Source organism: Castor canadensis, chromosome 14 (assembly GCF_047511655.1).
Source record: "Castor canadensis chromosome 14, mCasCan1.hap1v2, whole genome shotgun sequence".
Taxonomy (NCBI): Eukaryota; Metazoa; Chordata; class Mammalia; order Rodentia; family Castoridae; genus Castor; species Castor canadensis.
In genome coordinates, this window is record NC_133399.1 from 106,245,700 (window position 1) to 106,259,301 (window position 13,602).

Below are 13,602 nucleotides of genomic sequence, written 5' to 3' on the forward strand. Positions count from 1 at the left end.
GAGGTAGAAGGTTTTTGTTGTTGCTGTTTTATAATTAGCAAAGCAATAGGCTTTGAGAACCAAAGGGAGGCTCCAAAAAAGTGTGTGTCTGGTGCTGCAGGACTTCCGGGGATCTTGGGGCCTGAATGCACATCCTATGCAGCCATCCTGCATCCTATGCAGCTAAATACCCTAAACACACTGGCTCTGTCCCCTTTTCAGAGCTCAGCAGGACCCATGCTCCCCAGACCCAGTCTTCTTTGTAACTCTGACTCTCTGTGTCCCCTCAAGAAACTCATCAGCTTCTGCCTAAGTCTCTCCCCTCTAGGAGTCTCTGCTGGTAAGGACCTTTAGCCAGGACGGACAGCACCTGAACAGGGGCTAGAAGAGGCCCTGTTGCCCACCTGGGCACCTGTGGGGATGCCCTTCTCCATGGCAGTCAACGCTCTGCTGGGCACTGTGTTCTCCAGGTTAGAGAGGGATTCCTGTGGCTTCCTAAAAGGGCAGCTGTATTAAGAGCATTAGAGGAAACTGAAAGAGAAAAATGTTTCCCAGCCAGCAACCTGCCACCACTGTGACACTGTGGTTTTTCCTTTTCCAAATTCCGACAGCCCTTTATCCTTTTGTATACAGAATGACATAATGGCCCTCACGGTGTGTACACACGACTGCACTGGGGCTCTCTTTTCCCTTAACATGGGTTGGTAAACATTCTCCCATGTTTCACATGACACTTGTCATTTGAAATGGCAGTACAGAAATCTGCTTGTGTAGTTGCACTAACTGGCCGGGACCAATAGTTAAGGGCAGGTGTTAATGGGTGAATAAAGATGCCTGCCCTCCACCCCTCCTGGGAGAGGCAGGTCTTCTAAAAGTCTGATAGACAATACACTGGGACTGTCTCACAGACGACACCAGCCAGACCTCACCATTTCGGACAAGACCAAGAAGAAGAAACGCAGAATATGGGGGTAAGAGGGAACCCGCACCAGCCCCTGCTTGGCAACCTTGGAGGTGGCACCTTTGCCCCCTGGAAGTCACTTAAGACACTTTCTTCACTGCCTCCCCATTTTTATCAGGAGCTAAGTTGGGGAGGAGCTCCAAAGATCCCTCTAGAGATGGGGTCCCTGTGACAAGGGGCGCTGGCTCTGGTCCCCACACTAGGTGATGGCTGAGTTCAGAGTGGTGCTCTCACCAGAGAGAAACATGGAAAGTGGCCATTGGGAGAGGTCCTCCCAGGTCCCCTGACTGGAGTGAGGCCTGGGTCTAGCTCTCTTTGAGATTTCCTGAGGAGAGGACATGGCAGTAGGCCACACCAGCAGTGAGACAGGAACTCAGGAAGGGCCACCCTAACCTCATTCCCCAATCCTTAGATGGCTCCAAAAAAGGATCTCAGGAAATGTGGAGCTCTCACGAAGAAGTGTAGAGAAGGATGGGAGCCCAGGGAGGCCTGGCAGATGTCAGCCATGCTGAACTGTCCATCTTATCTCTGAGGGGCTTCTCAGAGAGGAAGTCATGGGATAAATGTGGACATCACCCTACCACAACCAAACACACCATCTGCCATGGCTACAGACCACCAGACTCTCCTGGAACCAGAGAGAGACCAGGAAGAGCTAGTCCACCATCACCACCACCACCTGCGATCTGAGACCAGCTGGTTAGGTGGGGCCCTCTGCCTCCCTCTCCTTTCTCCTAGGCCCTCCCACCAAATATCTGAGACATTATCCATTCTTTTTATGTGGAATTCAGATGTAAGTGGCTTTCTGTATTTTTCTTTGTTAACTCTGGCAACTGTATGAGGGAGACGATGAGAGCCGATCCAGGGTTGCTGATGGAGTGAATGCAGAAAAGAGTAATCTAGGAGCTGTCCTTGGTTTAGGATTCATACAGCTGGGTAGATCATGGTGCCTTTACAGAGCTGGGGAAGACTGGAGGAGAAACAGGTTCAGAAGGGAGTTCTGTTTCATGTTAACTTTGAGAGGCTTATTAAATAACCAGTGGGGATGTCACAAGGAGGTAGTGGGATGGATTAGTCTGGGATCCAGGGCAAAGGTCAGAGGGGAACCTGATAAAATTTGATGATGTTGCAGTCCTGGGATTTGAACTCAGGGCCTCATGCTTGCTAGGCAGGCGATCTACCACTTGAGCCACTCCCCAGCCGTTTTTTGCAGTAGGCTCTTGCATTTTTGCCCTAGTCAGCCTCAGACTGCATCCTTCTACATATGCTTCCCACAAAATTGGGATTACAGACATGTACCACCATGCCTTCCTTGTTGATTGAGATGGTGTCTCACTAACTTGATTGAGATCCTCCCAATCTCTACCTCCCAAGTAGCTGGGACCTCAGGCATGAGCCCCTACTCCTGACCTGGTATAAACTGGGCATTGTGCAAAGACACTTTCCAGGTCATCTCACTGAATGTTAATACTGTTAAGTGATCATTCTTATCACTTTAATGATTTCTTAAAAATGAGGCTCAGAGAGGCTTAAATAATTTCCCCAGATCACAGCTTGTAAGTGATTGAGGTGAGATTTAAATTCAGGTTTGTCTGATTTGTCTGCACTGTGTTTTATCATTTATTTTATGCCTATCTGCTCTTTCGGTGGGCCTGGTCAGGACCTCTCCTAGTTCTCCTCACATCTCCTGTGTCTCGCACAGTGCCAGCACATCGTTGGTGCTCAGTGGGTAATGTTCTGGACTTGGTGGAAGAGAGCTGTGTGCCCTCAGGCAGGGTCTGCCAACACATGTTCCTCAGGATTGTCACAGAAACTCCAAGAGTTTATTTCTTCTTCTTTCCAGCAGGGCAGAAACAAGGGCTTGTTAATTGCTTGGCTCCAATCCCTGAGCAAACTCAAAGCTATCAATGAGTGACAAAATCTGCTCAAGCTCCCTGGGCATTCCCAGATCAGAGCAAATAAGCAGGGCAGGTGGGTTTCAAAGGTGCCCTGGCCAGAAAGAAGCACTGCAGGAGGAAGAAAAGAGCCACCTCCTAACCTGTCCCTTCTCTGTTGGTCCTTTCCCTAGCAAGGTCCGTGTGCTGTGCAGGCCCCCCAAGTGTCCTTCTGTCCTGGCTCCTGGGGTACAATCAATGCACCTGGCAAGTCTCCTTGACAATCCCTGTAGAGCAAGGTGGAGTGAGGCCCAGTTCAGCCCCAGCAGTAACCACCTAGCAAACACTGCATGCCTAGCCCTGAAAACAGCTACACGCATGAGCTAGTCACATCCCGGCCACAGGACGGCAAAGCAAAGGCAGGCATGAAGGCCCCAACAGGTGGAATAACGACCCAAAGTCACACAGCCAGCAGCAAAGTCAAGATTTGTCCTCTGAGGATCTGAGTTGGATGCCCATGGGCTCCAAAACTGGGCAATAGATTCTACCTCACACCAGGCTGCTCAGGTAGAAGACTGACATTTACAATATGCCTGTCTGCGGTCCATGTCCAACCCCAGCTGTGGGACAATGGGCCACGACAAGCAGCTCCTCTGAGCCTCAGTTTCCTCAGCCAGAAAACAGTCTGTTTTCTAGATTCTTTAGATGTCATAGGGATCAGATGACAAACTGTGTGTGAAAATCTTTGAAAACTGTGACACACAATCCATGGCAGAGTATCAATGAGCTAACTAGTGATCAGATAAGCCAGAGCAGGGATGGCAAACGTCTTCTGTCCAGGGATGGGCAGTAAATATTTTAGGTTTTTTGGGCCATCTAGTCTCTATCACCAGTGACTAACTTTGCCACCGTACAGTGAAAGCAACCACCAATATGTAAATGCATGAGGGTGGCGCTGTCCCAATAAAACTTTATTAACACAAACAGGTGGCAGTTAGATTTGGCCCTTATCTAGAAGAAGAACTCCAGTGGGACATAGCTGAGATCTGTCCTCTGCCCTGTTCTCCCTAACAACTCAGTAACGATTTGACTGAAGACCCAGAGAGTGTACTTTTGTCACATCAGCTGCCTCCGCCCTCAACTCTTTTCATCTCAGTGGAGGTCAGAGGGGTCATTCTGGGTGATTCCATCTTTCTTGGGGAGGTCAGGTGTCAAAGCCCTCTTGGTCCTTTCTCCTCCCACTTCCTGGGGCCTAAGATGCTGGGGACACTTTGACAGGCAGGGAATCCAGCGGAGCCAGGTGGGGTGTGGAGGAGGGTCCTAGCTTCTTGGATGAATTAAGGAAAAGCTGTGGGCATCTAAGAGGTAGCTCTGCCTCCTCTCACAGGACCTACAGAGTAGTGTGTGCATGGACCAGTAAGCCCTCAGTCGTGTCCTCTTGGGAGCTGCGCACGTGGCAGCAGGCTATGGAAAGGGGTTTGGGTCAGAACACTGGCTCCAATCTAACTGATGGCACAAGGCTGAAAGGAAAAGCTAGATGACATATGTCTGCATCCAGAGCTGAATTGATGCAACAAGCTGCAATACTTGGCAGGAGGCAGCACAATGACATTTCACTGGGATCACTGACAACATCTGCACTTAAGTTGAAGCAACAACAAAACCGGCAAAGTCAGTTGTGCTGACCTAGAATGGGGAGTCCTCACCAGACAATGTATCCTTTGACAGAGAGCTGGGGTGGAGAATGGACATGATTTTTAGGGCTGCATAGTATTCCACCACCAGGTATAGCGTCTGTGCATTACTAGGAGCCATCACTAGAAAGGTTCATGCGAATTTCAGCAGCAACAATATACTTGGAGAAGATCACAGTTGCCCCAGTCCAGCACACTCTTCCCTAGCCACAGCACAGCACACACCAGGAGCTGGTGTCTGTTTCTGTCTATTACTCAGACCTGGAGCTCACTGGGGGAAGGTGGTGAGAGGATGGCCATTGTTCTAGGTCCATCCATTAGTCAATCACCTGCTATACACAGGTCATTGTGCTGGGCATTGGAAGTACAAAGATGAACAAGATGGCACCTTACCAGGAGAGAGCTCTCTTAGGCTGGAAGGGGAGCAGGCCATGCACCAATAACTTCAAGATGTGGCAAGTGTGAAGAGCAAGGTCTCCATACAGAGGTCTCCAAACCAGGTCTAATGGGCTACTGAGTTAGAGGATGGGCTGGCTCAGTCTGGGGGTTTCACCTGGCTGACAAAAGTTCATGAGGACATGGAGAAAGCCTGTGGAGTTGTTCCTGAAAAAGGAGCTAGAAACAGCACAAGACACATCAAGGGAGATGAGGAGGATATCTGCCACTCAGCTTTCTCCAGGAGAAGCACAATACTTCATCTGTCTGGAAAGTCCTGAGGGGGGCTCTTTGCCTTGGGAGGGCACCTGTGCAAGATGTCCTCTGAGGTCCCTTCTAAGGCTGAGCCTCCCAGTGCTGTGGGCGAGGCTGGCACAGTGGAGCTGGCCTGGCTCTCTCCACTCAAGAGCCACACTGAGCCTGCGTTGTCACGGTGGGTCTGGGATCGCTCACACAAGGTTCCTAGGCTTCCTTTGTGTGTTTATGAGGATCAGGTGGGACATGAGGGATTGCTCAAGCACAGCTGTCTCTCTGCTTACAGAGTCAAAGATAGGTCCCTAATCTGTTGCTGTTCTCAAAGCAAAATCCCTCTGGTTGTGTTAATAACAATATCAAGCTCTTTTTGTGTGCCAAGCACTAAAAGTTCTCAAGTATGAATTATTTAATCTTCACAACAATCATATGGAATACATACCACTTTATCAATGAGGAAACCAAGGATGTCAGAGACCTCCTTATTTGTCCCCACAAGGAGAGCTATCAGTGCAGCCTGGATTTGAACCCAGAAGTTCAGCCTCAAAGCCTATATCCTGGAAAAAATATAACTCTTCTCTAAGACTGTTTGAAAGACACAGAGAAAAGTAGGACTGTCATATTGCCCACTATTTTTCAGGCAACAGTAGTCCCATTAGTGGACTGTGACAAAGTGGATGAGCTGTGGCCATTTAGAAAATAAATAGGGTAGAGTGGAATACAAAATCATCAGTACTAAACACACAGTAAAGTATTCTCCCAGTTTTGTTTTATGTGTGATGTAAAATGTGTCAAGGTCATGGTCAAAAAAGATTCACTGATCTTGTCTGACCTGCTCTCTTACAAATGAGTGTACTAATATTCACATAGCAAAGAGATGTTCCCAAGATTATGAAGTATTAGTAGGGGAGCTGAAACTAAATCTCACTTTACATTATTAAGGAAAACAAAGAGTAATGGCACCAATAATAGGGACAGTACAATTACCAGTAATAACAACACCAATACCTACTACTTCTACCATGCTTCCTGTGCAACAGCCACTTTCCCAAATGCTTTAGCTATATTAGCTGTTTTTAAACCTCAAAACTACTCAGTGAGTAGGAACACCATTTTCTTCAAATAAAGGAACTCTGGCACAGAAAGGTCAGGTAACTTGGCCAGTGCCACATGGCTGGTAATGGAGAAGCCAAGGTTCAAGCCAGACAGGCTGTCTACAAAGTCCAGGCTCATAACCACTGTAAAATATTACATAAGCCTCCCATTTTTATATTCTCTCTGAACACTGTAATGTCTGTATAGCATAAACTGTGATGAATGTGGATTAACACAATCAGTTACCACCTACTTCTCCTAGCACACTGTCTTTGCATGGGGATTCAATATTCACATCTTTTAGACACTTGGCTAAACTGAAATCATCATCCTTTTCCACAACTGTTTTTCCAAACCTCTTTTTCTTTCTTTCTTTCTTTCTTTCTCTCTCTCTCTCTCTCTCTCTCTCTCTCTCTCTCTCTCTCTCTCTCTCTCTCTCTCTCTCTCTCCCTCTCTCTGCTTTCTTTCATCCACTCATCCATCCATCTATGCACCCAACCCATCTACCCATCTACCCATCCATCCATCCATTGATCCATATACCCAACCATCTTCCCACCCATCCATTCACACATTAAAAGCATGACACACTTGAAAAATCAAACTGAATAGGAAGGATTTTTAAGACAAAACAGTGCATAACACCCATCCTTGTTCCAAAAGGGATTCAGGCCAGTGACAAGGATACATAAAATACACCAGGATAGAAGTAAAGGAAGAACAAGCATAGAGGTGCCAAGTGGATCCAGGAATGAGGCACACACAAAAATGCTTTCCCTATGGTCTGTACACTAGCTACAGGTGGGCCACAGATCTGTTCCCTGGATTTCATTTTAATTAGTGTTGAGTTCCAACATGGAACAGTGGGACAACAGCTGACTCTCAGTTTGTGTTAATTGCCTTCTTGAAAGTGACTCCATGACTTTCCACATCCACAGCCTCCTTGAGGTGAAAACAGTGTCTCAAGGAGTGCACCCCTTCTGCAATTGAGGCAGGAAATGACTTCTCACATGTCCTCTGAAATCAGTGTTCTGTAATGTAATGAACAACATCCTCAACAGCATGAAATGTCATGGGCTTGTTTCTTAGGAGGGTGTCCCAATAAATCATGCTCTGATTTCCAGGATACATTATGGAATTAGAGTCTGCAGTACAAATGCATGTGCGCTGAGCGCCCTGTTCTCTGACTACAGGGTCCAGGGACTGGCCTGCTTGAACTCAGGAAAAGGGATGCTCAGTTCAAATGACATTTAGACAACTGTCCTCCAGACTGAGGCTTTCCCCAACACCCCAGCCCTCAGGAATCAGGCTCTCCATTGCATAATTTAGCATTCAGCATAAGCTACATCATAGTCTCTCTCTCTCTTTCTCTCTCTCTCTCTCTCTCTCTCTCTCTCTCTCTCTCTCTCTCTCTCTCCCCCCCCTCCTTATTTTATTTACTTTTTAGCAGTACTGGAATTTGAACTCAGGGCTTTGCCCTTGCTAGGTAGGTTATCTACCACTTGAGCTACATCTCCAGCCTGTGTATGTCACTTTAAACCCACCCAGTGCAGCAATCACACCTCGTGACTTTTTATTCCCATAGCTTGTTTCTCTGCCCTGAACCCACTAGGCACAAATTAAACACTTGTTGACAATGATGATAACAGTGGCCAACTGCTGCTGTTAAGAAAGGGTAAATTAGCTGGGCACCGGTGGCACACACCTGTAATCCTAGCTACTCAGGAGGCAAAGATCAGGAGGATAAAGGTTCAAAGCCAGCCCAGGCAAATAGTTCTGTTGAGACCCTATCTCCAAAAACCCTCCACAAAAATAGGGCTAGTGGAGTGGCTCAAGGTGAAGGCCCTGAGTTCAAGCCCCATACCGCAAAAAAAAAAAAAAAAGGAAGAAAGAAAGGGTAAATAAAGGCATGAGAGGAGCTCCTGTCCCATTAGGGGTTCTCCGTGGTGCAGTTGCTCTGTCTGTTGGTATAATTGCTGCTGCATCCCTCAAAATTAGGCACCTGGATCTTTACACGTCCCCTTTTTACTGCCGCAAATTCATCAATGGAGTTACCACAGGAAAGGGGGAGGAGGAAGAGGTGGTTCATGATGACCACGCTTTGCCTCCACAGTGGCGAAGTGTTAAGAAGTGAAGAAGGTTAATGAAGTTAAGAAGGAGCACCTATAACTCTTTAACTTCATCACAGAGAACAGCCTGCCTAAAGTGCTAACTGAGGATCTGATTACATGACCAACCAATCTCAATTCTCTTGCTTATGCATGTAAACCCAGTGGTCTGTACTGTCTGCAGTGAATCTGGAACAAAGCTGAAAACTGATAGGGAAGTATCGCCCAAGTAATAGACAAGATGTGTTGAAGAAAGAGGAAAAAGAGGAATTTGGGGCTGAATGAATTGACTATGGCAGCCTCCTTGGAGATGATGGAAGGCTGTGAGCTAAAGGAATGGACCCAAGTGATGGTGTGGGGATGTCAAAGACAGTTCCCAGGAGGACGCTAGCTTCCTGATAGAATGATTTGGGTGATGACTGGATTAATGTTCTCATAGGGAAAAAGTCAGGATGATGCATAAATACAAGGTATGGTATTTGGCTTTTATTTAGGATATTTGGGCAAGGATATAACTCATGAGAATTCCCACAGAGGTTCATCAGAGTAATGTTTTGAAATGATAAGATTATAGTTTTGTAATATTGGAAATAGTGAGAGTAAGTTTTGTACTCTATTGAGATGTTGCCAGTCAGTTATTCAGAAATGGAATTTGTTGCTGAGAATCATTTTGTCAACCAGTTGTAGGGTGTATGAGATTTGAGTGCACAAGGAGCTTTTGCATTTTGGGGTTCAAACAGATGTCCTGTATAAGGTGACTTCTCCAGGGCATAGACAGCAAGTTCAACCCAAGCAGTAGAAACACCCACTGCAAGAACCCAACAGAAGACCTGCAGAGAACAGATAATGAGAAGCCTATGAGAACCGGACATAAGCAAGGTGAGATGCAGCTCAGCTTCTTTTCCTAAGATGGCACAGCCCTGGCCACAGAAGAGGGGAAATGCAGAACAGCTGCTCCTCCTAAATTGTTTATGTTCAGAGAAGCAGGAACTCAGGTTTCTCCTGTTACAATGTCATGCCTCTCCCAGAGAACTTCTGCTCCACCCTGTTTACCACTGGATATAAAAGACTCACTGAAGGAGGACACAAGGCTTTTTGCTTTGGGGGCTTTTGCTTTGAGGCTTTTGCTTTGGGGATTTTTGCTTGAGGCTTTTGCTTTTGGCTTTTGGGCTTTTGGCTTTTTGATGTGGGAGGCTATGGAAGGGAAAAGAATTGTTGAAGGGAAAATGAATTGAAGGGAGGATTGCTGAAGGGAAAAGAATTGCTGAAGGAGAATTGCTAAAGGGGAATTGCTAGCAAGTCTGAGGGCTGAGACTTTACGAAAGCTAAAGAGAGAACATGGGACAGTGCAAGTCTGGGGCAAAGACTTTAAGAGAGATCATGCTAAAGAAAAGCTAAGAGAAAACATGGGACAGAGCAAGTCTAAGGAAAGAGACTTTAAAGAACAGAAAAAGAAGACTTTAAAAGCAAGGTTTTAAGGAAAGACTTTAGAAGCAAGGTTTTAAAGAATTATAAAGGAGTAAGGCCTTAAAGAATAAAGATAAAGAAAAGAAGCAGAGTAAATGAAAGAATAATAAAGAAAAGAAGCAATGAGGGTTGTGCTTCTCCACCCAAGCACCCAACACACCTGGCCCCAACTTTCTGTCTGTCTGTCTATCCTGTCTTTTCTGCATCTCCAGTAGCACCCACTTAGCTCCAGGTAGGCTCAGTAATAACCAGGAGTGAGAGAAAACTCACTCCAATAAAAGAGCGAGAGGAAAAAGCTCGCTCCAGGAAGGCCAGGTAAGTCTTGCTTCATCCTGAACCATCTCTCTCCTCTGCCACCATCTTGGTAGATGCTGGAAGAAAGCATCGATGGAAGTATTCAGGCAGGTAATCTGAAGGAACCTCCCCCTAAGATCAGTCAGTCTCCTTAAGGAACTGTAGACTTGCCTACCAGTTCCCCTTCTTATGGGAGAGATAGCTACTGACTGTATTCTTTCACGTGCTCTCTCACCAAGCCTCTCCCAGAGGCCAACATGATTTTTCAGACAAGAACCCGGGGAGATGACAGTGGCCACAAACCCAGAGCAAAGAAACAAAGTTTTCTCAGATTGGTTTTCCAGGTCACCTTAAATTTGCATTCCACACAGGCAGTGTGGTACCCAAAATCTTCAGTTCAAAGGTGATTTTAGTAATCAAAAAACCCACTCCAGGTTTCTACCTGGAACAACTAAGGAAGTGAGGCAACATTTTCATGAGATTGGGAAACCATGTTCCACTCTCCTTTCTGAAGCTTCCAAAATGTCATCATAAATCCCATTTGACTTCCAAGCCAAGGGAAAGCTTTTCTGCATCATGCTGGACAGCACTCCTGGTTAAAAAAAACTCTCCTCTATTTTGAATGGAAATCTGGCTTTACAATATCCACCCATTTGTCCTAGTTCCATGCTTGGGTCACACAGAACTTGTCTGCCCTTTTCCACATGGCAGCCCTTCGGACATGAGAAGAGAACCTTCCTCCACTCCAAGTCTTCTCTTCTCCAGGACATAGTCCCCTTTGGGGCAGGCCCTCTAGCAGTCTTATCCCTGGCTTCTAAACCCCTTCTGTTATCTAAAAGTTCCTGTTCTGCAGAGCAGTTGTAACACCATAGTCTGGTTTTCCTGCTGGGGAGAAGTGCTTTCCAAACATTCCAGAAATTTGTTATGGCCTTGGCAGCCAAACCCACAAAACCCAGATTCCAATCTCTCACCAAGCAGCCCAAGAACATGTTCAAATCAACCTCTGGCTGGCTTGGCCCATGATAGATCCTGCTGGCCACCATCCTTTGGTCCCTGGGATGAATCACGAGTTTCTCTTGTTGTTGCTGTTGGTTGCCCTCCAGGTCACTGATCTGTGGGACAGACACCACCCCTGATGCCTGAGTGTGGAAACCTGAAGGCTCAGGCTGCTTTGAGCATCCCATCACAACACCCAATGACTAGTCTCACTTGACTGGGAGTGAGTCAAGACCACAGAGGTCTTGGGCATCTCCCTCAGAATTTCCAACAAAAGGTCATCAATAAGGGTTGAACTTCCAGATTCTTGTCCTAGAGTTAACTCAAGGACCCCACCCTCAACACTCCAAGTCAGCGCTGCCTGGTCAGCAGCCTCTGTCCAACCAACCCCACCCTCTTCCGTGCAAAAGCCACACTTCCAGATTGCATGCCTCCTCTGCACCACCTCAGCACTGTTACACCCCCATCACAGTGCCCACTGCATTTCTCCTTGGGACAGCTCTACCTGCATGATCCTGCTTGGCCTCTAGACTGGAAGCTTTTTGAGAGAAGCTCCTGGGTCTCATTTAGCTCCATCCCAATCCTAGGATGGAGCCTGGCATGAGGTGGGTTCTCATGTGGTAAACTGATCTGTTGGCTTTACTTTGTCAAGCCCTACACATCTCCAACAAGAAAGATGGGAAACGAGCAGCCCTTCCTTTGGAGGAAGCCAGGAGGAGGACTACAGCCTCTGCTTTACTGACTCCATCATGATAGGATGGCCTGTAGGCAGTGGACTGGACTGTTCAAAGCACAAGGTCAATAGCCTTTTCCACCTTTTGATCCCTTCCTAGTTCATGAACTCCATTTCTCTCTGGGTAGAGAATGCTCCAAACCTCAGCCCACTGCCTGCCCATCTCACTAATAGAAATTGGGGAGGAGCCTAGCCAAACTGGGGCAAACTCATAATTGCAAAGGATAGTAGGCTTACCATGACCTTGATCAGCCTCAGCAAAGTGCCTTGCGATAATTTTCATGGCACCCCAGAACAAGGAACTAAGATGAAGCTCAACCTACTCAAGGTAAATCATACTCCAGAGGTCCAGGGAGGCCCAGCGCAATGCACACGTGCCACGATGGCACAAGTCAGAGGCCACCCTGAGCAGCTGGGTCTCTACTGCTGGATTCAGAGATTCCACAAGCTCACGTAGCCCCTGCCAGTCCATCCCATATAGGAAATAACCAGTATTATTGAAGAGCCATGCCTAACTGGAAAGACCAGGCAGCTTCTTCCTCTGTGGTTTCCATGGTGACAAAGGCAGCATTGGGGCTTATGATGGTGGAAATGAAGAGCAGAGGTCTCCCTTCTCATTGCAAAAGGCCAGGATGGAAAAGGGCTTCTCTTACCTGCTAAGATGAAGATGCCCACGAGAATCAGGAAAACCAGCAGGTAGAGCCCCAGAACAGCATGCTTCAGGGCTGACAAGGAGCCCAACTGGGTACAGCAGCCACCTGCCCGCCGTTTGTGGCATGGACCTGGACAAGAGTAAAGCAAGGGAAAAAGATGCTTAACCCCATGTGCTGTTTTTTCTCTTCAGATGTCATCTCTCCCTGATGCACACAGGTGTTCATGTAGAATCTCTCTTATCCCTTCTGCACATCTGCAATGCAGCCACCTTGACGGGAAGCTTTGCAGAACCATCACAAAATGTGCAGTTGCTAGCTCTCCTCTCACCCTCTATGTTCATGAACAAACCAGACAGACACGTCCACAGCTCATGTACTCACACAAACCCACCTCCCTTGAGTCAACACAAGTAGCAGAAAAAAAAGCTTAAAATGTTTCCTTTAACAGTTGTCATTGTCTCATGTGATCCAGAGAACATGAAAAAATTTAAAGTAGGCCTTGCAAACTCAAATTTCCTCAGTGGCCAGGAAGAAATGGAAATGAGCAAAATGTGCCAGGTGGACTGTGGGCAGGTATGCCTGCTCTCAAAGAAGTCATATACAGATTCAGAATTTTTGAGACACACTAGAAGTGGCTAGGGTACATCTCCCTATTTTTAAGTTTTGGCAACTAATTAAAAATGAAAAACACCAGGGGTGTAAATAAAAGACATTAGCAAGCCAGATCTGATCACCAGCTTACAACCTTGGGATTAGGTTTGCAAGAAAACATGATATCCTGTGCAATTACACATGATCCCCCAGCTTCCATCCAAAGTGCAGCAGTGAAATGTCACTGCTGTAGTGGACAATATGGACCATGCAGTCCAACCCTTTTGGTTTAAAAGTGTCTAATGTTCATTGGTGGCAAATCCTACATCAGGACCAAGGTGATCTCCCACCTGAATTTGTCCTTCAAGTTAGCCTTCTCAGATGGCCCATGCAAAGGCCAGGAAACCTACTAACCTCCACCTGCTACAGCAACAGAAAAATGAAAGGAAGGGATACTCTCCCATCCTGAC

At 46.8% G+C, this 13,602-nt stretch overlaps 1 protein-coding gene across 2 annotated transcripts in view; it reads right to left on the reverse strand.

The window, feature by feature from the left end:
• The window catches only part of Scara5 (scavenger receptor class A member 5), a 103,266-nt gene that overhangs the window by 68,374 nt on the left and 21,290 nt on the right, over positions 1 to 13,602 (reverse strand). For both annotated transcript variants that reach the window (XR_012441574.1, XM_020173202.2), the window contains exon 3: positions 12,542 to 12,670. Coding sequence is in view for 1 of the 2 variants with exons in the window: in XM_020173202.2 (XP_020028791.1) it covers positions 12,542 to 12,670 (129 nt within the window). In the remaining variant the exon portion in view is untranslated. The remainder of the gene's footprint in view (positions 1 to 12,541; positions 12,671 to 13,602) is intronic.